This window comes from Coregonus lavaretus (assembly GCF_964263955.1).
Source record: "Coregonus lavaretus genome assembly, chromosome: 14".
NCBI classification, from domain to species: Eukaryota; Metazoa; Chordata; class Actinopteri; order Salmoniformes; family Salmonidae; genus Coregonus; species Coregonus lavaretus.
This window is the reverse complement of record NC_140001.1, coordinates 2,777,865-2,801,596: the sequence shown is the minus strand read 5'-3', so window position 1 is coordinate 2,801,596 and position 23,732 is coordinate 2,777,865. Positions and strand designations below refer to the sequence as shown.

Genomic DNA, 23,732 nt, shown 5'->3' with positions numbered 1-23,732 from the left:
ACACACACACACCACACACTCAACACACACCACACACACACACACACGCAACACACACACACACTCAACACACACACTCAACACACACACACACACACACACACCACACACACACACAACACACAACACACACACACACACACTCAACACACACACACACTCAACACACACACACACTCAACACACACACACTGTCACAGCTGACCCCCTTCTCAACCCAACACACACCCTCAACTCCTCTTGCTCCCAATGACCCCTGGTGAACACCACATTCAGTAGCCACTAGGTCTCCCAATGACCCCTGGTGAACACCACATTCAGTAGCCACTAGGTCTCCCAATGACCCCTGGTGAACACCACATTCAGTAGCCACTAGGTCTCCCAATTACCCCTGGTGAACACCACATTCAGTAGCCACTAGGTCTCCCAATTACCCCTGGTGAACACCACATTCAGTAGCCACTAGGTCTCCCAAAGTACCCCTGGTGAACACCACATTCAGTAGCCACTAGGTCTCCCAAGTACCCCTGGTGAACACCACATTCAGTAGCCACTAGGTCTCCCAATGACCCCTGGTGTCCCATGTCTCTCTCTCCCCCCTCCCTCCGTATATAGCGGTTTTAGTGAGGGAAACCATGAAAGGGAAGATGTTCTAAAACATCAGCATCCCTATGAAGAGAGAGAGAGAGACCCATTTACCTCACCATGTTTCAAAAATAACCTGGCCCTAAGTAACATCTTGTAGACTGGCCAACGAAGACAGCACCATATTATACCCATAGGGAGAAACGTTAACTGCCTTCAAAAGCACTGCGTGAAAAAGGAATATCCCAATTGTCTTCTAATTTAGCTAAGTAGGCCAATTCAGAACTTTTGATCTGGTCTGGACTAAGACCGGTTAGCACTGTGGTGGTTGGCTCTTCTGTCCTGCTCAGAGTTAATCGAAAACAGGTTCAATATTTATTAGACAGCAATTAACATGTTTACCTCCCAGAGTGGAGCGTTACCTACTGACCTAGTGGCACTAGCCAACGCCATGCCAACTGCATAATGACATGACAGTGTTGATATCTCTAGAACTTTTCAGACTAGCCAACGCCGTGCCAACTGCATAAGGAACTGACAGTGTTGTCATATCTCTGTTAGTAGGGGTGTAACGGTTCACCAAAACCACGGTCCGGTACGTTTTGGTCACTGTTCGGTTCCGGTACAGCAAAAAAAAAAAATGAAATGGCAACAGTTACTGTAGTACATTAGATATACAGGTTATGTCTTTTTTAATAAGTATAGCACCTTATATGTAGGCCTAAGTTCCAGCTTCTGTGACATCATTCATAATGTTCCTGGCATTGTCTGTGACATCATTCATAATGTTCCTGGCATTGTCTGTGACATCATTCATAATGTTCCTGGCATTGTCTGTGACATCATTCATAATGTTCCTGGCATTGTCTGTGACATCATTCATAATGTTCCTGGCATTGTCTGTGACATCATTCATAATGTTCCTGGCATTGTCTGTGACATCATTCATAATGTTCCTGGCATTGTCTGTGACATCATTCATAATGTTCCTGGCATTGTCTGTGACATCATTCATAATGTTCCTGGCATTGTCTGTGACATCATTCATAATGTTCCTGGCATTGTCTGTGACATCATTCATAATGTTCCTGGCATTGTCTGTGACAGGGATTGTTATGTTGTGCCTCGCAAGTTTCCACTCTGACACTTGTGACTCCCTCAAAGGGAATAAAACAAATAATTGACAACTTTGTCTATGGCTTGCTTATAAGAGTGGGTGTACCACCTGTTCGCTGAAATGGGTGCAAGAGGGAAGCTCGTAACGTGGCTCGAGCACTTTGACCAGGTGCTGAAAAAAAAAAAAAAAACTGTTCTCAACCACCGAGAAATGGCATAAATCTGTGGCTATAAACATACCTATCGCTATTGTAATTTCTTTGGCCCAGTCAGAAATCAGCTGCCAGGCGCTTTCTTTGGCTGCGGACCGAACTGAGGTCGCCGTACCGAACGGTTCGGTACAAATACGTGTACCATTACACCCCTAATCAATAGCATGTAGCATTGCTCCAATAGCATGTAGCATTGCTCCAATAGCATGTAGCATTGCTCCCTCCAATAGCATGTAGCATTGCGTCAGTAGAAAACAGTCGTGGTCAAAAGTTTTGAGAATGACACAAATGCTAATTTTCACAAGTCTGCTGCCTCAGTTTTGATGATGGCAATTTGCATATACTCCAGAATGTCATGAAGAGTGATCAGATGAATTGCAATTAATTGCAAAGTCCCTCTTTGCCATGAAAATGAACTTAATCCCCCAAAAAACAATTCCACTGCATTTCAGCCCTGCCACAAAAGGACCAGCTGCCATCATGTCAGTGATTCTCTTTAACACAGGTGAGAGTGTTGACGAGGACAAGGCTGGAGATCACTCTGTCATGCTGATTGAGTTAGAATAACAGACTGGAAGCTTCAAAAGGAGGGTGGTGCTTGAAATCATTGTTCTTCCTCTGTTAACCATGGTTACCTGCAAGGAAACACGTGCCATCATCATTGCTTTGCACAAAAAGGGCTTTACAGGGAAGGATATTGCTGCTAGTAAGATTGCACCTAAATCAACCATTTATCGGATCATCAAGAACTTCAAGGAGAGAGGTTCAATTGTTTTGAAGAAGACGTCAGGGCGCCCTGAAAGTCCAGCACGCGCCAGGACCGTCTCCTAAAGTTGATTCAGCTGCGGAATCGGGGCACCACCAGTGCAGAGCTTGCTCAGGAATGGCAGCAGGCAGGTGTGAGTGCATCTGCACGCACAGTGAGGCAAAGACTTTTGGAAGATGGCCTGGTGTCAAGAAGGGCAGCAAAGAAGCCACTTCTCTCCAGGAAAAACATCAGGGACAGACTGATATTCTGCAAAAGGTACAGGGATTGGACTGCTGAGGACTGGGGTAAAGTCATTTTCTCTGATGAATCCCCTTTCCGATTGTTTGGGGCATCCGGAAAACACCTTGTCCGGAGAAGACAAGGTGAGTGCTACCATCAGTCCTGTGTCATGCCAACAGTAAAGCATCCTGAGACCATTCATGTGTGGGGTTGCTTCTCAGCCAAGGGAGTGGGCTCACTCACATTTTTGCCTAAGAACACAGCCATGAATAAAGAATGGTACCAACACATCCTCTGAGAGCAACTTCTCCCAACCATCCAAGAACAGTTTGGTGACGACCAATGCCTTTTCCAGCATGATGGAGCACCTTGCCATAAGGCAAAAGTGTTAACGAAGTGGCTCGGGAAACAAAACATTGACATTTTGGGTCCATGGCCAGGAAACTCCCCAGACCTTAATCCCATTGAGAATTTGTGGTTGATCCTCAAGAAGCGGGTGGACAAACAAAACCCCACAAATTCTGACAAACTCCAAGCATTGAATTATGCAAGAATGGGCTGCCATCAGTCAGGATGTGGCCCAGAAGTTAATTGACAGCATGCCAGGGCAGATTGCAGAGGTCTTGAAAAAGTCAACACTGCAAATATTGACACTTTGCATAAACTTAATGTAATTGTCAATAAAAGCCTTTGACACCGTATGGAATGCTTGTAATTATACTTGAGTATACCATAGTAACATCTAAACAAAAATATCTAAAAACACTGAAGCAGCGAACTTTGTGAAGACCAATACTTACTTCTCAAAACTTTTGACCACAACTGTAGAATTGCATCATGTAGCATCTACAGCATGTACGCTATTTCTGTTGTGTAAAATACACCTAGAGGCCTAGATCATGCCCCAATGTTGATCCATGTTGCTATTGTCTGCCAAGCGTTTATGTAGTTTGAAGATTTTCAATGTTTCCTCGGGATATGCAACCCAAAAAAAAACATCAAGCGCTATGATGAAACTGTCTGTCCATGAGGACCGCCACAGGACAGGAAGACCCAGAGTTAACTCTGCTGCAGAGGATAAGTTCAATAGAGTTACCAGCCTCAGAAATTGGGAGGGACACCACAGTAATTAACAAGGCACACCTGCTAATTGAAATGCATTCCAGGTGACTACCTCATGAAACTGGTTGAGAGAATGCCAAGAGTCTGCAAAGCTGTCATCAAGGCAAAGGGTGGCTACTTTGAAGAATCTCAAATATAAAATATTTGGTGTGTTATTTCATAGTTTTGATGTCTTCACTATTATTCTACAATGTAGAAAATAGTAAAAATAAAGAAAAACCCTTGAATAAGTAGGTGTGTCAACCATATTAATATAATGATTCTACTGGGTGTGACTGAATGGGGCATTGCTTTCAGTGCAAGTTGCAAAATTATTTAAACTTTCCCACATTTCCTGATTTTCCAGAAATCCCTGTTGGAGGAGATCATATGTAGGCTAGCCAGTTTTTATTCTAGGTCTATACTCCAGTACTGTAGCGGAATGACTAGTCTAATCTAGTATATTTAGATCTATACTCCAGTACCGTAGCATAATGACTAGTCTAATCTAGTATCTTTAGATCTATACTCCAGTACTGTAGCATAATGACTAGTCTAATCTAGTATCTTTAGATCTATACTCCAGTACTGTAGCAGAATGACTAGTCTAATCTAGTATCTTTAGATCTATACTCCAGTACTGTAGCATAATGACTAGTCTAATCTAGTATCTTTAGATCTATACTCCAGTACTGTAGCGGAATGACTAGTCTAATCTAGTATCTTTAGATATATACTCCAGTACTGTAGCATAATGACTAGTCTAATCTAGTATCTTTAGATCTATACTCCAGTACTGTAGCAGAATGACTAGTCTAATCTAGTATCTTTAGATCTATACTCCAGTACTGTAGCATAATGACTAGTCTAATCTAGTATCTTTAGATCTATACTCCAGTACTGTAGCGGAATGACTAGTCTAATCTAGTATCTTTATATCTATACTCCAGTACTGTAGCATAATGACTAGTCTAATCTAGTATCTTTAGATCTATACTCCAGTACTGTAGCATAATGACTAGTCTAATCTAGTATCTTTAGATCTATACTCCAGTACTGTAGCGGAATGACTAGTCTAATCTAGTATCATTAGATCTATACTCCAGTACTGTAGCATAATGACTAGTCTAATCTAGTATCTTTAGATCTATACTCCAGTACCGTAGCATAATGACTAGTCTAATCTAGTATCTTTAGATCTATACTCCAGTACTGTAGCGGAATGACTAGTCTAATCTAGTATCTTTAGATCTATACTCCAGTACTGTAGCATAATGACTAGTCTAATCTAGTATCTTTAGATCTATACTCCAGTACTGTAGCATAATGACTAGTCTAATCTAGTATCTTTAGATCTATACTCCAGTACTGTAGCGGAATGACTAGTCTAATCTAGAATCTTTAGATCTATACTCCAGTACTGTAGCGGAATGACTAGTCTAATCTAGTATCTTTAGATCTATACTCCAGTACTGTAGCGGAATGACTAGTCTAATCTAGTATCTTTAGATCTATACTCCAGTACTGTAGCATAATGACTAGTCTAATCTAGTATCTTTAGATCTATACTCCAGTACTGTAGCGGAATGACTAGTCTAATCTAGTATATTTAGATCATGGCTGCATTGTTTTTCTTTGTTGCTGACACACTAGTATTTCTACTATACAGTAGTATTTCTACTATACAGTAGTATTTATACTATACACTAGTATTTCTAGTCTGACTTGCTCCCTCCCTCGCTCCTTTCTCCTGTGTGTGTGTGTGTGTGTGTGTGTGTGTGTGTGTGTGTGTGTGTGTGTGTGTGTGTGTTAGGAGACAGATGGAGAGGACAGACTGGGCCTGGCTGGAGGAGATGGAGACAGTGAGTCTAAAGCAGACACCCCATCCGTTCCTCCCTCCACAGCAGACCACACTCCACAGTTCCTCAAAGAGGCCGTGGAGGGCCTCAACCCCAGGTAACACACACACACAAACATCCTCCCAGGACAGCGAGGGTAGAGCGAGAGAGAGGTGGGATGTACCTCTATACTACACATTGAATGCACTATAATAACCATTCCCAGAAATGTGTTTTGAGCCACACACACAAACATAACGTTTGGGTTACGATCAGCATTATAGAGTAATGAGAGGTGAGGGACACCATGGTAGTCCAGCATTATAGAGTAATGAGAGGTGAGGGACACCACGGTAGTCCAGCATTATAGAGTAATGAGAGGTGAGGGACACCACGGTAGTCCAGCATTATAGAGTAATGAGAGGTGAGGGACACCGTGGTAGTCCAGCATTATAGAGTAATGAGAGGTGAGGGACACCACGGTAGTCCAGCATTATAGAGTAATGAGAGGTGAGGGACACCATGGTAGTCCAGCATTATAGAGTAATGAGAGGTGAGGGACACCATGGTAGTCCAGCATTATAGAGTAATGAGAGGTGAGGGACACCATGGTAGTCCAGCATTATAGAGTAATGAGAGGTGAGGGACACCATGGTAGTCCACCATTATAGAGTAATGAGAGGTGAGGGACACCACGGTAGTCCAGCATTATAGAGTAATGAGAGGTGAGGGACACCATGGTAGTCCAGCATTATAGAGTAATGAGAGGTGAAGGACACCATGGTAGTCCAGCATTATAGAGTAATGAGAGGTGAGGGACACCACGGTAGTCCAGCATTATAGAGTAATGAGAGGTGAGGGACACCACGGTAGTCCAGCATTATAGAGTAATGAGAGGTGAGGGACACCGTGGTAGTCCAGCATTATAGAGTAATGAGAGGTGAGGGACACCATGGTAGTCCAGCATTATAGAGTAATGAGAGGTGAGGGACACCATGGTAGTCCAGCATTATAGAGTAATGAGAGGTGAAGGACACCATGGTAGTCCAGCATTATAGAGTAATGAGAGGTGAGGGACACCACGGTAGTCCAGCATTATAGAGTAATGAGAGGTGAGGGACACCACGGTAGTCCAGCATTATAGAGTAATGAGAGGTGAGGGACACCGTGGTAGTCCAGCATTATAGAGTAATGAGAGGTGAGGGACACCATGGTAGTCCAGCATTATAGAGTAATGAGAGGTGAGGGACACCATGGTAGTCCAGCATTATAGAGTAATGAGAGGTGAGGGACACCACGGTAGTCCAGCATTATAGAGTAATGAGAGGTGAGGGACACCACGGTAGTCCAGCATTATAGAGTAATGAGAGGTGAGGGACACCACGGTAGTCCAGCATTATAGAGTAATGAGAGGTGAGGGACACCACGGTAGTCCAGCATTATAGAGTAATGAGAGGTGAGGGACACCACGGTAGTCCAGCATTATAGAGTAATGAGAGGTGAGGGACACCGTGGTAGTCCAGCATTATAGAGTAATGAGAGGTGAGGGACACCATGGTAGTCCAGCATTATAGAGTAATGAGAGGTGAGGGACACCACGGTAGTCTACCATTATAGAGTAATGAGAGGTGAGGGACACCATGGTAGTCCAGCATTATAGAGTAATGAGAGGTGTGGGACACCATGGTAGTCCAGCATTATAGAGTAATGAGAGGTGAGGGACACCACGGTAGTCCAGCATTATAGAGTAATGAGAGGTGAAGGACACCATGGTAGTCCAGCATTATAGAGTAATGAGAGGTGAGGGACACCACGGTAGTCCAGCATTATAGAGTAATGAGAGGTGAGGGACACCATGGTAGTCCAGCATTATAGAGTAATGAGAGGTGAGGGACACCACGGTAGTCCAGCATTATAGAGTAATGAGAGGTGAGGGACACCATGGTAGTCCAGCATTATAGAGTAATGAGAGGTGAGGGACACCATGGTAGTCCAGCATTATAGAGTAATGAGAGGTGAGGGACACCACGGTAGTCCAGCATTATAGAGTAATGAGAGGTGAGGGACACCATGGTAGTCCAGCATTATAGAGTAATGAGAGGTGAGGGACACCGTGGTAGTCCAGCATTATATAGTAATGAGAGGTGAGGGACACCGTGGTAGTCCAGCATTATAGAGTAATGAGAGGTGAGGGACACCATGGTAGTCCAGCATTATAGAGTAATGAGAGGTGAGAAGGACACCATGGTAGTCCAGCATTATAGAGTAATGAGAGGTGAGGGACACCACGGTAGTCCAGCATTATAGAGTAATGAGAGGTGAGGGACACCATGGTAGTCCAGCATTATAGAGTAATGAGAGGTGAGGGACACCAGGTGAGGGACACCATGGTAGTCCAGCATTATAGAGTAATGAGAGGTGAGGGACACCACGGTAGTCCAGCATTATAGAGTAATGAGAGGTGAGGGACACCACGGTAGTCCAGCATTATAGAGTAATGAGAGGTGAGGGACACCACGGTAGTCCAGCATTATAGAGTTATGAGAGGTGAGGGACACCATGGTAGTCCAGCATTATAGAGTAATGAGAGGTGAGGGACACCACGGTAGTCTACCATTATAGAGTAATGAGAGGTGAGGGACACCATGGTAGTCCAGCATTATAGAGTAATGAGAGGTGAGGGACACCACGGTAGTCCAGCATTATAGAGTAATGAGAGGTGAGGGACACCATGGTAGTCCAGCATTATAGAGTAATGAGAGGTGAGGGACACCACGGTAGTCCAGCATTATAGAGTAATGAGAGGTGAGGGACACCACGGTAGTCCAGCATTATAGAGTAATGAGAGGTGAGGGACACCATGGTAGTCCAGCATTATAGAGTAATGAGAGGTGAGGGACACCACGGTAGTCCAGCATTATAGAGTAATGAGAGGTGAGGGACACCACGGTAGTCCAGCATTATAGAGTAATGAGAGGTGAGGGACACCGTGGTAGTCCAGCATTATAGATTAATGAGAGGTGAGGGACACCACGGTAGTCCAGCATTATAGAGTAATGAGAGGTGAGGGACACCACGGTAGTCCAGCATTATAGAGTAATGAGAGGTGAGGGACACCACGGTAGTCCAGCATTATAGAGTAATGAGAGGTGAGGGACACCACGGTAGTCCAGCATTATAGAGTAATGAGAGGTGAGGGACACCGTGGTAGTCCAGCATTATAGAGTAATGAGAGGTGAGGGACACCATGGTAGTCCAGCATTATAGAGTAATGAGAGGTGAGGGACACCACGGTAGTCTACCATTATAGAGTAATGAGAGGTGAGGGACACCATGGTAGTCCAGCATTATAGAGTAATGAGAGGTGAGGGACACCACGGTAGTCCAGCATTATAGAGTAATGAGAGGTGAGGGACACCGTGGTAGTCCAGCATTATATAGTAATGAGAGGTGAGGGACACCGTGGTAGTCCAGCATTATAGAGTAATGAGAGGTGAGGGACACCATGGTAGTCCAGCATTATAGAGTAATGAGAGGTGAGAAGGACACCATGGTAGTCCAGCATTATAGAGTAATGAGAGGTGAGGGACACCACGGTAGTCCAGCATTATAGAGTAATGAGAGGTGAGGGACACCACGGTAGTCCAGCATTATAGAGTAATGAGAGGTGAGGGACACCATGGTAGTCCAGCATTATAGAGTAATGAGAGGTGAGGGACACCACGGTAGTCCAGCATTATAGAGTAATGAGAGGTGAGGGACACCACGGTAGTCCAGCATTATAGAGTAATGAGAGGTGAGGGACACCATGGTAGTCCAGCATTATAGAGTAATGAGAGGTGAGGGACACCATGGTAGTCCAGCATTATAGAGTAATGAGAGGTGAGGGACACCATGGTAGTCCAGCATTATAGAGTAATGAGAGGTGAGGGACACCATGGTAGTCCAGCATTATAGAGTAATGAGAGGTGTGGGACACCATGGTAGTCCAGCATTATAGAGTAATGAGAGGTGAGGGACACCACGGTAGTCCAGCATTATAGAGTAATGAGAGGTGAGGGACACCACGGTAGTCCAGCATTATAGAGTAATGAGAGGTGAGGGACACCACGGTAGTCCAGCATTATAGAGTAATGAGAGGCGAGGGACACCATGGTAGTCCAGCATTATAGAGTAATGAGAGGTGAGGGACACCACGGTAGTCCAGCATTATAGAGTAATGAGAGGTGAGGGACACCGTGGTAGTCCAGCATTATAGAGTAATGAGAGGTGAGGGACACCACGGTAGTCCAGCATTATAGAGTTATGAGAGGTGAGGGACACCATGGTAGTCCAGCATTATAGAGTAATGAGAGGTGAGGGACACCACGGTAGTCCAGCATTATAGAGTAATGAGAGGTGAGGGACACCATGGTAGTCCAGCATTATAGAGTAATGAGAGGTGAGGGACACCATGGTAGTCCACCATTATAGAGTAATGAGAGGTGAGGGACACCATGGATAATCCTGAATGAATCGTGAAAAAGTTCATATAGTGGTACGCACATGTCATGCCCCCAAAAAATGCTAACCTCCCCTGTTATTGAAATGGTAAGAGGTTAGCATGTCTTGGGGGTATGATATAAAATGCTAACCACCCCTGTTGTTGTAATGGTGAGAGGTTAGCATGTCTTGGGGGTATGATATAAAATGCTAACCACCCCTGTTGTTGTAATGGTGAGAGGTTAGCATGTCTTGGGGGTATGATATAAAATGCTAACCACCCCTGTTGTTGTAATGGTGAGAGGTTAGCATGTCTTGGGGGTATGATATTTGTGCGTCTAACTTTCTCACTCATCATTATTCACGATTCATTCAGGACTATCAGTAATCATGGTAGCATCCACATTTAATATAGAAGTGTTTAGAAACATATTATATTCTTATAGTGAATTTGTCCAGTACTTTTGGTCCCCTCAGATAGGGGGACTATGTATAAACATTGCTGTAATTTCTAAACGGTTCTGCCGATATGGATGAAAATACCCTCAAATTAAAGTTGACAGTGTGCACTTTAACCTCAGGGTCATTGTATAATTTCAAATCCAACGTGCTGGAGTACAGAGCCAAAACAACAAAATATATGTCACTGTCCCAATACTGTTGGACCTCACTGTAGGTGTCCAATGACCGATAGCTTTGTTCAACTGCAAAAAACAGGATAGCTTTGTTTTAAAGACTGTGTATAGATAATGGGGTTTTATGTAGGCCTACAATGTTGTTTGTGTGTATTGATGGGTTTGTGTGTATTGATGGTTTTGTGTGTATCTGTGTGTATTGATGGTTTTGTGTGTATCTGTGTCTCTGTTTCCAGGTGGAAGAACTGCTGTATACGAGGGGTTCTGTCCATGGCCATGATATCAGGATTCTTCATGATGATCTACCTTGGACCTGTCATGCTCATATTAGTGGTAGGTGGCTTTATAACATCATGTTCATATTAGTGGTAGGTGGCTTTATAACATCATGTTCATATTAGTGGTAGGTGGCTTTATAACATCATGTTCATATTAGTGGTAGGTGGCTTTATAACAACATGTTCATATTAGTGGTAGGAGGCTTTATAACATCATGTTCATATTAGTGGTAGGTGGCTTTATAACATCATGTTCATATTAGTGGTAGGTGGCTTTATAACATCATGTTCATATTAGTGGTAGGTGGCTTTATAACATCATGTTCATATTAGTGGTAGGTGGCTTTATAACATCATGTTCATATTAGTGGTAGGTGGCTTTATAACATGTTCATATTAGTGGTAGGTGGCTTTATAACTTCATGTTCATATTAGTGGTAGGTGGCTTTATAACATCATGTTCATATTAGTGGTAGGTGGCTTTATAACATCATGTTCATATTAGTGGTAGGTGGCTTTATAACATCATGTTCATATTAGTGGTAGGTGGCTTTATAACATCATGTTCATATTAGTGGTAGGTGGCTTTATAACATCATGTTCATATTAGTGGTAGGTGGCTTTATAACATCATGTTCATATTAGTGGTAGGTTGCTTTAACATCATGTTCATATTAGTGGTAGGTGGCTTTATAACATCATGTTCATATTAGTGGTAGGTGGCTTTATAACATCATGTTCATATTAGTGGTAGGTGGCTTTATAACATCATGTTCATATTAGTGGTAGGTGGCTTTATAACATCATGTTCATATTAGTGGTAGGTGGCTTTATAACATCAGGTTCATATTAGTGGTAGGTGGCTTTATAACATCATGTTCATATTAGTGGTAGGTGGCTTTATGACGTTCATATTAGTGGTAGGTGGCTTTATGACGTTCATATTAGTGGTAGGTGGCTTTATAACATCATGTTCATATTAGTGGTAGGTGGCTTTATAACATCATGTCAATATTAGTGGTAGGTGGCTTTATGACATGTTCATATTAGTGGTAGGTGGCTTTATAACATCATGTTCATATTAGTGGTAGGAGGCTTTATAACATCATGTTCATATTAGTGGTAGGTGGCTTTATGACGTTCATATTAGTGGTAGGTGGCTTTATAACATGTTCATATTAGTGGTAGGTGGCTTTATAACATGTTCATATTAGTGGTAGGTGGCTTTATAACTTAATGTTCATATTAGTGGTAGGTGGCTTCATAACATGTTCATATTAGTGGTAGGTGGCTTTATAACATCATGTTCATATTAGTGGTAGGTGGCTTTATAACATCATGTTCATATTAGTGGTAGGTGGCTTTATAACTTAATGTTCATATTAGTGGTAGGTGGCTTCATAACATGTTCATATTAGTGGTAGGAGGCTTTATAACATCATGTTCATATTAGTGGTAGATGGCTTTATAACATCATGTTCATATTAGTGGTGGGTGTGTTTATAACATCATGTTCATATTAGTGGTAGGAGGCTTTATAACATGTTCATATTAGTGGTAGGTGGCTTTATAACATCATGTTCATATTAGTGGTAGGTGGCTTTATAACATCATGTTCATATTAGTGGTAGGAGGCTTTATAACATCATGTTCATATTAGTGGTAGGTGGCTTTATAACATCATGTTCATATTAGTGGTAGGTGGCTTCATAACATGTTCATATTAGTGGTAGGTGGCTTTATAACATCATGTTCATATTAGTGGTAGGTGGCTTTATAACATCATGTTCATATTAGTGGTAGGTGGCTTTATAACAACATGTTCATATTAGTGGTAGGTGGCTTTATAACATGTTCATATTAGTGGTAGGTGGCTTTATAACATCATGTTCATATTAGTGGTAGGTGGCTTTATAACATCATGTTCATATTAGTGGTAGGTGGCTTTATAACAACATGTTCATATTAGTGGTAGGTGGCTTTATAACATGTTCATATTAGTGGTAGGTGGCTTTATAACATCATGTTCATATTAGTGGTAGGTGGCTTTATAACATCATGTTCATATTAGTGGTAGGTGGCTTTATAACAACATGTTCATATTAGTGGTAGGTGGCTTTATAACATCATGTTCATATTAGTGGTAGGTGGCTTTATAACATTATGTTCATATTAGTGGTAGGTGGCTTTATAACATCATGTTCATATTAGTGGTAGGTGGCTTTATAACATCATGTTCATATTAGTGGTAGGTGGCTTTATGACATCATGTTCATATTAGTGGTAGGTAGCTTTATGACGTTCATATTAGTGGTAGGTGGCTTTATAACATGTTTATATGTGTGGTTGGAGGCTTTATAACATGTTCATATTAGTGGTAGGTGGCTTTATAACATCATGTTCATATTAGTGGTAGGTGGCTTTATGACGTTCATATCAGTGGTAGGTGGCTTTATAACATCATGTTCATATCAGTGGTAGGTGGCTTTATAACATCATGTTCATATTAGTGGTAGGTGGCTTTATAACATCATGTTCATATTAGTGGTAGGTGGCTTTATAACATCATGTTCATATTAGTGGTAGGTGGCTTTATAACATCATGTTCATATTAGTGGTAGGTGGCTTTATAACATCATGTTCATATTAGTGGTAGGTGGCTTTATAACATCATGTTCATATTAGTGGTAGGTGGCTTTATAACATCATGTTCATATTAGTGGTAGGTGGCTTTATAACAACATGTTCATATTAGTGGTAGGTGGCTTTATGACATCATGTTCATATTAGTGGTAGGTGGCTTTATGACGTTCATATCAGTGGTAGGTGGCTTTATAACATGTTCATATCAGTGGGTGGTGGCTTCATAACATGTTCATATTAGTGGTAGGTGGCTTTATAACGTCATGTTCATATTAGTGGTAGGTATGTTCATAACATCATGTTCATATTAGTGGTAGGAGGCTTTATAACATGTTCATATTAGTGGTAGGTGGCTTTATAACATCTTGTTCATATTAGTGGTAGGTGGCTTTATAACATCATGTTCATATTAGTGGTAGGTGACTTTATGACATCATGTTCATATTAGTGGTAGGTGGCTTTATAACATGTTCATATTAGTGGTAGTTGGCTTTATAACATCATGTTCATATTAGTGGTAGGTGGCTTTATAACATCATGTTCATATTAGTGGTAGGTGGCTTTATAACATCATGTTCATATTAGTGGTAGGTGGCTTTATAACATCATGTTCATATTAGTGGTAGGTGGCTTTATAACATCATGTTCATATTAGTGGTAGGTGGCTTTATGACGTTCATATTAGTGGTAGGTGGCTTTATAACATCATGTTCATATTAGTGGTAGGAGGCTTTATAACATCATGTTCATATTAGTGGTAGGTGGCTTTATGACGTTCATATTAGTGGTAGTTGGCTTTATGACATCATGTTCATATTAGTGGTAGGTGGCTTTATAACATCATGTTCATATTAGTGGTAGGTGGCTTTATGACGTTCATATTAGTGGTAGGTGGCTTTATGACATCATGTTCATATTAGTGGTAGGTGGCTTTATAACATCATGTTCATATTAGTGGTAGGTGGCTTTATAACATGTTCATATTAGTGGTAGGTGGCTTTATAACATCATGTTCATATTAGTGGTAGGTGGCTTTATGACGTTCATATCAGTGGTAGGTGGCTTTATAACATCATGTTCATATCAGTGGTAGGTGGCTTTATAACATCATGTTCATATTAGTGGTAGGTGGCTTTATAACATCATGTTCATATTAGTGGTAGGTGGCTTTATAACATCATGTTCATATTAGTGGTAGGTGGCTTTATAACATCATGTTCATATTAGTGGTAGGTGGCTTTATAACATCATGTTCATATTAGTGGTAGGTGGCTTTATAACATCATGTTCATATTAGTGGTAGGTGGCTTTATAACATCATGTTCATATTAGTGGTAGGTGGCTTTATAACAACATGTTCATATTAGTGGTAGGTGGCTTTATGACATCATGTTCATATTAGTGGTAGGTGGCTTTATGACGTTCATATCAGTGGTAGGTGGCTTTATAACATGTTCATATCAGTGGGTGGTGGCTTCATAACATGTTCATATTAGTGGTAGGTGGCTTTATAACGTCATGTTCATATTAGTGGTAGGTATGTTCATAACATCATGTTCATATTAGTGGTAGGAGGCTTTATAACATGTTCATATTAGTGGTAGGTGGCTTTATAACATCTTGTTCATATTAGTGGTAGGTGGCTTTATAACATCATGTTCATATTAGTGGTAGGTGACTTTATGACATCATGTTCATATTAGTGGTAGGTGGCTTTATAACATGTTCATATTAGTGGTAGTTGCTTTATAACATCATGTTCATATTAGTGGTAGGTGGCTTTATAACATCATGTTCATATTAGTGGTAGGTGGCTTTATAACATGTTCATATTAGTGGTAGGTGGCTTTATAACATCTTGTTCATATTAGTGGTAGGTGGCTTTATAACATCATGTTCATATTAGTGGTAGGTGACTTTATGACATCATGTTCATATTAGTGGTAGGTGGCTTTATAACATGTTCATATTAGTGGTAGTTGGCTTTATAACATCATGTTCATATTAGTGGTAGGTGGCTTTATAACATCATGTTCATATTAGTGGTAGGTGGCTTTATAACATCATGTTCATATTAGTGGTAGGTGGCTTTATAACATCATGTTCATATTAGTGGTAGGTGGCTTTATAACATCATGTTCATATTAGTGGTAGGTGGCTTTATGACGTTCATATTAGTGGTAGGTGGCTTTATAACATCATGTTCATATTAGTGGTAGGAGGCTTTATAACATCATGTTCATATTAGTGGTAGGTGGCTTTATGACGTTCATATTAGTGGTAGTTGGCTTTATGACATCATGTTCATATTAGTGGTAGGTGGCTTTATAACATCATGTTCATATTAGTGGTAGGTGGCTTTATGACGTTCATATTAGTGGTAGGTGGCTTTATGACATCATGTTCATATTAGTGGTAGGTGGCTTTATAACATCATGTTCATATTAGTGGTAGGTGGCTTTATAACATGTTCATATTAGTGGTAGGTGGCTTTATAACATCATGTTCATATTAGTGGTAGGTGGCTTTATGACGTTCATATCAGTGGTAGGTGGCTTTATAACATCATGTTCATATCAGTGGTAGGTGGCTTTATAACATCATGTTCATATTAGTGGTAGGTGGCTTTATAACATCATGTTCATATTAGTGGTAGGTGGCTTTATAACATCATGTTCATATTAGTGGTAGGTGGCTTTATAACATCATGTTCATATTAGTGGTAGGTGGCTTTATAACATCATGTTCATATTAGTGGTAGGTGGCTTTATAACATCATGTTCATATTAGTGGTAGGTGGCTTTATAACATCATGTTCATATTAGTGGTAGGTGGCTTTATAACAACATGTTCATATTAGTGGTAGGTGGCTTTATGACATCATGTTCATATTAGTGGTAGGTGGCTTTATGACGTTCATATCAGTGGTAGGTGGCTTTATAACATGTTCATATCAGTGGGTGGTGGCTTCATAACATGTTCATATTAGTGGTAGGTGGCTTTATAACGTCATGTTCATATTAGTGGTAGGTATGTTCATAACATCATGTTCATATTAGTGGTAGGAGGCTTTATAACATGTTCATATTAGTGGTAGGTGGCTTTATAACATCTTGTTCATATTAGTGGTAGGTGGCTTTATAACATCATGTTCATATTAGTGGTAGGTGACTTTATGACATCATGTTCATATTAGTGGTAGGTGGCTTTATAACATGTTCATATTAGTGGTAGTTGCTTTATAACATCATGTTCATATTAGTGGTAGGTGGCTTTATAACATCATGTTCATATTAGTGGTAGGTGGCTTTATAACATCATGTTCATATTAGTGGTAGGTGGCTTTATAACATCATGTTCATATTAGTGGTAGGTGGCTTTATAACATCATGTTCATATTAGTGGTAGGTGGCTTTATGACGTTCATATTAGTGGTAGGTGGCTTTATAACATCATGTTCATATTAGTGGTAGGAGGCTTTATAACATCATGTTCATATTAGTGGTAGGTGGCTTTATGACGTTCATATTAGTGGTAGGTGGCTTTATGACATCATGTTCATATTAGTGGTAGGTGGCTTTATAACATCATGTTCATATTAGTGGTAGGTGGCTTTATGACGTTCATATTAGTGGTAGGTGGCTTTATGACATCATGTTCATATTAATGGTAGGTGGCTTTATAACATCATGTTCATATTAGTGGTAGGTGGCTTTATAACATGTTCATATTAGTGGTAGGTGGCTTTATAACATCATGTTCATATTAGTGGTAGGTGGCTTTATAACATCATGTTCATATTAGTGGTAGGTGGCTTTATAACATCATGTTCATATTAGTGGTAGGTGGCTTTATAACATCATGTTCATATTAGTAGTAGGTGGCTTTATAACATCATGTTCATATTAGTGGTAGGTGGCTTTATAACATCATGTTCATATTAGTGGTAGGTGGCTTTATAACATCATGTTCATATTAGTGGTAGGTGGCTTTATAACATCATGTTCATATTAGTGGAAGGTGGCTTTATAACATGCTCATATTAGTGGTAGGTGGCTTTATAACATGTTCATATTAGTGGTAGGTGGCTTTATAACTTAATGTTCATATTAGTGGTAGGTGGCTTTATAACTTAATGTTCATATTAGTGGTAGGTGGCTTTATAACTTAATGTTCATATTAGTGGTAGGTGGCTTTATAACATCATGTTCATGTTAGTGGTAGGTGGCTTTATAACATCATGCTCATATTAGTGGTAGGTGGCTTTATAACATCATGTTCATATTAGTGGTAGGTGGCTTTATAACATCATGTTCATATCAGTGGTAGGTGGCTTTATAACATCATGTTCATATTAGTGGTAGGTGGCTTTATAACAACATGTTCATATTAGTGGTAGATGGCTTTATAACATCATGTTCATATTAGTGGTAGGTGGCTTTATAACATCATGTTCATGTTAGTGGTAGGTGGCTTTATAACATCATGCTCATATTAGTGGTAGGTGGCTTTATAACATCATGTTCATATTAGTGGTAGATGGCTTTATAACATCATGTTCATATTAGTGGTAGGTGGCTTTATAACATCATGTTCATATTAGTGGTAGGTGGCTTTATAACATCATGTTCATATTAGTGGAAGGTGGCTTTATAACATGCTCATATTAGTGGTAGGTGGCTTTATAACATGTTCATATTAGTGGTAGGTGGCTTTATAACTTAATGTTCATATTAGTGGTAGGTGGCTTTATAACTTAATGTTCATATTAGTGGTAGGTGGCTTTATAACTTAATGTTCATATTAGTGGTAGGTGGCTTTATAACATCATGTTCATGTTAGTGGTAGGTGGCTTTATAACATCATGCTCATATTAGTGGTAGGTGGCTTTATAACATCATGTTCATATTAGTGGTAGGTGGCTTTATAACATCATGTTCATATTAGTGGTAGGTGGCTTTATAACATCATGTTCATATTAGTGGTAGGTGGCTTTATAACATCATGTTCATATTAGTGGTAGGTTGCTTTAACATCATGTTCATATTAGTGGTAGGTGGCTTTATAACATCATGTTCATATTAGTGGTAGGTGGCTTTATAACATCATGTTCATATTAGTGGTAGGTGGCTTTATAACATCATGTTCATATTAGTGGTAGGTGGCTTTATAACATCATGTTCATATTAGTGGTAGGTGGCTTTATAACATCATGTTCATATTAGTGGTAGGTGGCTTTATAACATCATGTTCATATTAGTGGTAGGTGGCTTTATGACGTTCATATTAGTGGTAGGTGGCTTTATGACGTTCATATTAGTGGTAGGTGGCTTTATAACATCATGTTCATATTAGTGGTAGGTGGCTTTATAACATCATGTCAATATTAGTGGTAGGTGGCTTTATGACATGTTCATATTAGTGGTAGGTGGCTTTATAACATCATGTTCATATTAGTGGTAGGAGGCTTTATAACATCATGTTCATATTAGTGGTAGGTGGCTTTATGACGTTCATATTAGTGGTAGGTGGCTTTATAACATGTTCATATTAGTGGTAGGTGGCTTTATAACATGTTCATATTAGTGGTAGGTGGCTTTATAACTTAATGTTCATATTAGTGGTAGGTGGCTTCATAACATGTTCATATTAGTGGTAGGTGGCTTTATAACATCATGTTCATATTAGTGGTAGGTGGCTTTATAACATCATGTTCATATTAGTGGTAGGTGGCTTCATAACATGTTCATATTAGTGGTAGGAGGCTTTATAACATCATGTTCATATTAGTGGTAGATGGCTTTATAACATCATGTTCATATTAGTGGTGGGTGTGTTTATAACATCATGTTCATATTAGTGGTAGGAGGCTTTATAACATGTTCATATTAGTGGTAGGTGGCTTTATAACATCATGTTCATATTAGTGGTAGGTGGCTTTATAACATCATGTTCATATTAGTGGTAGGTGGCTTTATAACATCATGTTCATATTAGTGGTAGGAGGCTTTATAACATCATGTTCATATTAGTGGTAGGTGGCTTTATAACATCATGTTCATATTAGTGGTAGGTGGCTTTATAACATCATGTTCATATTAGTGGTAGGTGGCTTTATAACATCATGTTCATATTAGTGGTAGGTGGCTTTATAACATCATGTTCATATTAGTGGTAGGTGGCTTTATAACAACATGTTCATATTAGTGGTAGGTGGCTTTATAACATGTTCATATTAGTGGTAGGTGGCTTTATAACATCATGTTCATATTAGTGGTAGGTGGCTTTATAACATCATGTTCATATTAGTGGTAGGTGGCTTAATAACAACATGTTCATATTAGTGGTAGGTGGCTTTATAACATGTTCATATTAGTGGTAGGTGGCTTTATAACATCATGTTCATATTAGTGGTAGGTGGCTTTATAACATCATGTTCATATTAGTGGTAGGTGGCTTTATAACAACATGTTCATATTAGTGGTAGGTGGCTTTATAACATCATGTTCATATTAGTGGTAGGTGGCTTTATAACATTATGTTCATATTAGTGGTAGGTGGCTTTATAACATCATGTTCATATTAGTGGTAGGTGGCTTTATAACATCATGTTCATATTAGTGGTAGGTGGCTTTATGACATCATGTTCATATTAGTGGTAGGTAGCTTTATGACGTTCATATTAGTGGTAGGTGGCTTTATAACATGTTTATATGTGTGGTTGGAGGCTTTATAACATGTTCATATTAGTGGTAGGTGGCTTTATAACATCATGTTCATATTAGTGGTAGGTGGCTTTATGACGTTCATATCAGTGGTAGGTGGCTTTATAACATCATGTTCATATCAGTGGTAGGTGGCTTTATAACATCATGTTCATATTAGTGGTAGGTGGCTTTATAACATCATGTTCATATTAGTGGTAGGTGGCTTTATAACATCATGTTCATATTAGTGGTAGGTGGCTTTATAACATCATGTTCATATTAGTGGTAGGTGGCTTTATAACATCATGTTCATATTAGTGGTAGGTGGCTTTATAACATCATGTTCATATTAGTGGTAGGTGGCTTTATAACATCATGTTCATATTAGTGGTAGGTGGCTTTATAACAACATGTTCATATTAGTGGTAGGTGGCTTTATGACATCATGTTCATATTAGTGGTAGGTGGCTTTATGACGTTCATATCAGTGGTAGGTGGCTTTATAACATGTTCATATCAGTGGGTGGTGGCTTCATAACATGTTCATATTAGTGGTAGGTGGCTTTATAACGTCATGTTCATATTAGTGGTAGGTATGTTCATAACATCATGTTCATATTAGTGGTAGGAGGCTTTATAACATGTTCATATTAGTGGTAGGTGGCTTTATAACATCTTGTTCATATTAGTGGTAGGTGGCTTTATAACATCATGTTCATATTAGTGGTAGGTGACTTTATGACATCATGTTCATATTAGTGGTAGGTGGCTTTATAACATGTTCATATTAGTGGTAGTTGGCTTTATAACATCATGTTCATATTAGTGGTAGGTGGCTTTATAACATCATGTTCATATTAGTGGTAGGTGGCTTTATAACATCATGTTCATATTAGTGGTAGGTGGCTTTATAACATCATGTTCATATTAGTGGTAGGTGGCTTTATAACATCATGTTCATATTAGTGGTAGGTGGCTTTATGACGTTCATATTAGTGGTAGGTGGCTTTATAACATCATGTTCATATTAGTGGTAGGAGGCTTTATAACATCATGTTCATATTAGTGGTAGGTGGCTTTATGACGTTCATATTAGTGGTAGGTGGCTTTATGACATCATGTTCATATTAGTGGTAGGTGGCTTTATAACATCATGTTCATATTAGTGGTAGGTGGCTTTATGACGTTCATATTAGTGGTAGGTGGCTTTATGACATCATGTTCATATTAGTGGTAGGTGGCTTTATAACATCATGTTCATATTAGTGGTAGGTGGCTTTATAACATGTTCATATTAGTGGTAGGTGGCTTTATAACATCATGTTCATATTAGTGGTAGGTGGCTTTATGACGTTCATATCAGTGGTAGGTGGCTTTATAACATCATGTTCATATCAGTGGTAGGTGGCTTTATAACATCATGTTCATATTAGTGGTAGGTGGCTTTATAACATCATGTTCATATTAGTGGTAGGTGGCTTTATAACATCATGTTCATATTAGTGGTAGGTGGCTTTATAACATCATGTTCATATTAGTGGTAGGTGGCTTTATAACATCATGTTCATATTAGTGGTAGGTGGCTTTATGACGTTCATATTAGTGGTAGGTGGCTTTATAACATCATGTTCATATTAGTGGTAGGAGGCTTTATAACATCATGTTCATATTAGTGGTAGGTGGCTTTATGACGTTCATATTAGTGGTAGTTGGCTTTATGACATCATGTTCATATTAGTGGTAGGTGGCTTTATAACATCATGTTCATATTAGTGGTAGGTGGCTTTATGACGTTCATATTAGTGGTAGGTGGCTTTATGACATCATGTTCATATTAGTGGTAGGTGGCTTTATAACATCATGTTCATATTAGTGGTAGGTGGCTTTATAACATGTTCATATTAGTGGTAGGTGGCTTTATAACATCATGTTCATATTAGTGGTAGGTGGCTTTATGACGTTCATATCAGTGGTAGGTGGCTTTATAACATCATGTTCATATCAGTGGTAGGTGGCTTTATAACATCATGTTCATATTAGTGGTAGGTGGCTTTATAACATCATGTTCATATTAGTGGTAGGTGGCTTTATAACATCATGTTCATATTAGTGGTAGGTGGCTTTATAACATCATGTTCATATTAGTGGTAGGTGGCTTTATAACATCATGTTCATATTAGTGGTAGGTGGCTTTATAACATCATGTTCATATTAGTGGTAGGTGGCTTTATAACATCATGTTCATATTAGTGGTAGGTGGCTTTATAACAACATGTTCATATTAGTGGTAGGTGGCTTTATGACATCATGTTCATATTAGTGGTAGGTGGCTTTATGACGTTCATATCAGTGGTAGGTGGCTTTATAACATGTTCATATCAGTGGGTGGTGGCTTCATAACATGTTCATATTAGTGGTAGGTGGCTTTATAACGTCATGTTCATATTAGTGGTAGGTATGTTCATAACATCATGTTCATATTAGTGGTAGGAGGCTTTATAACATGTTCATATTAGTGGTAGGTGGCTTTATAACATCTTGTTCATATTAGTGGTAGGTGGCTTTATAACATCATGTTCATATTAGTGGTAGGTGACTTTATGACATCATGTTCATATTAGTGGTAGGTGGCTTTATAACATGTTCATATTAGTGGTAGTTGCTTTATAACATCATGTTCATATTAGTGGTAGGTGGCTTTATAACATCATGTTCATATTAGTGGTAGGTGGCTTTATAACATCATGTTCATATTAGTGGTAGGTGGCTTTATAACATCATGTTCATATTAGTGGTAGGTGGCTTTATAACATCATGTTCATATTAGTGGTAGGTGGCTTTATGACGTTCATATTAGTGGTAGGTGGCTTTATAACATCATGTTCATATTAGTGGTAGGAGGCTTTATAACATCATGTTCATATTAGTGGTAGGTGGCTTTATGACGTTCATATTAGTGGTAGGTGGCTTTATGACATCATGTTCATATTAGTGGTAGGTGGCTTTATAACATCATGTTCATATTAGTGGTAGGTGGCTTTATGACGTTCATATTAGTGGTAGGTGGCTTTATGACATCATGTTCATATTAATGGTAGGTGGCTTTATAACATCATGTTCATATTAGTGGTAGGTGGCTTTATAACA

The 23,732-nt window shown here is 39.4% G+C and overlaps 1 protein-coding gene across 2 annotated transcripts in view; it reads left to right on the top strand.

The window, feature by feature from the left end:
* Positions 1-23,732, top strand: part of LOC311141711 (phosphatidate cytidylyltransferase 1-like) — a 99,547-nt gene that overhangs the window by 26,726 nt on the left and 49,089 nt on the right. For both annotated transcript variants that reach the window (XM_084177135.1, XM_084177136.1), the window contains exons 2-3: positions 5,816-5,958; positions 11,194-11,290. In XM_084177135.1, coding sequence (XP_084033261.1) covers positions 5,816-5,958; positions 11,194-11,290 — 240 coding nt within the window. The remainder of the gene's footprint in view (positions 1-5,815; positions 5,959-11,193; positions 11,291-23,732) is intronic.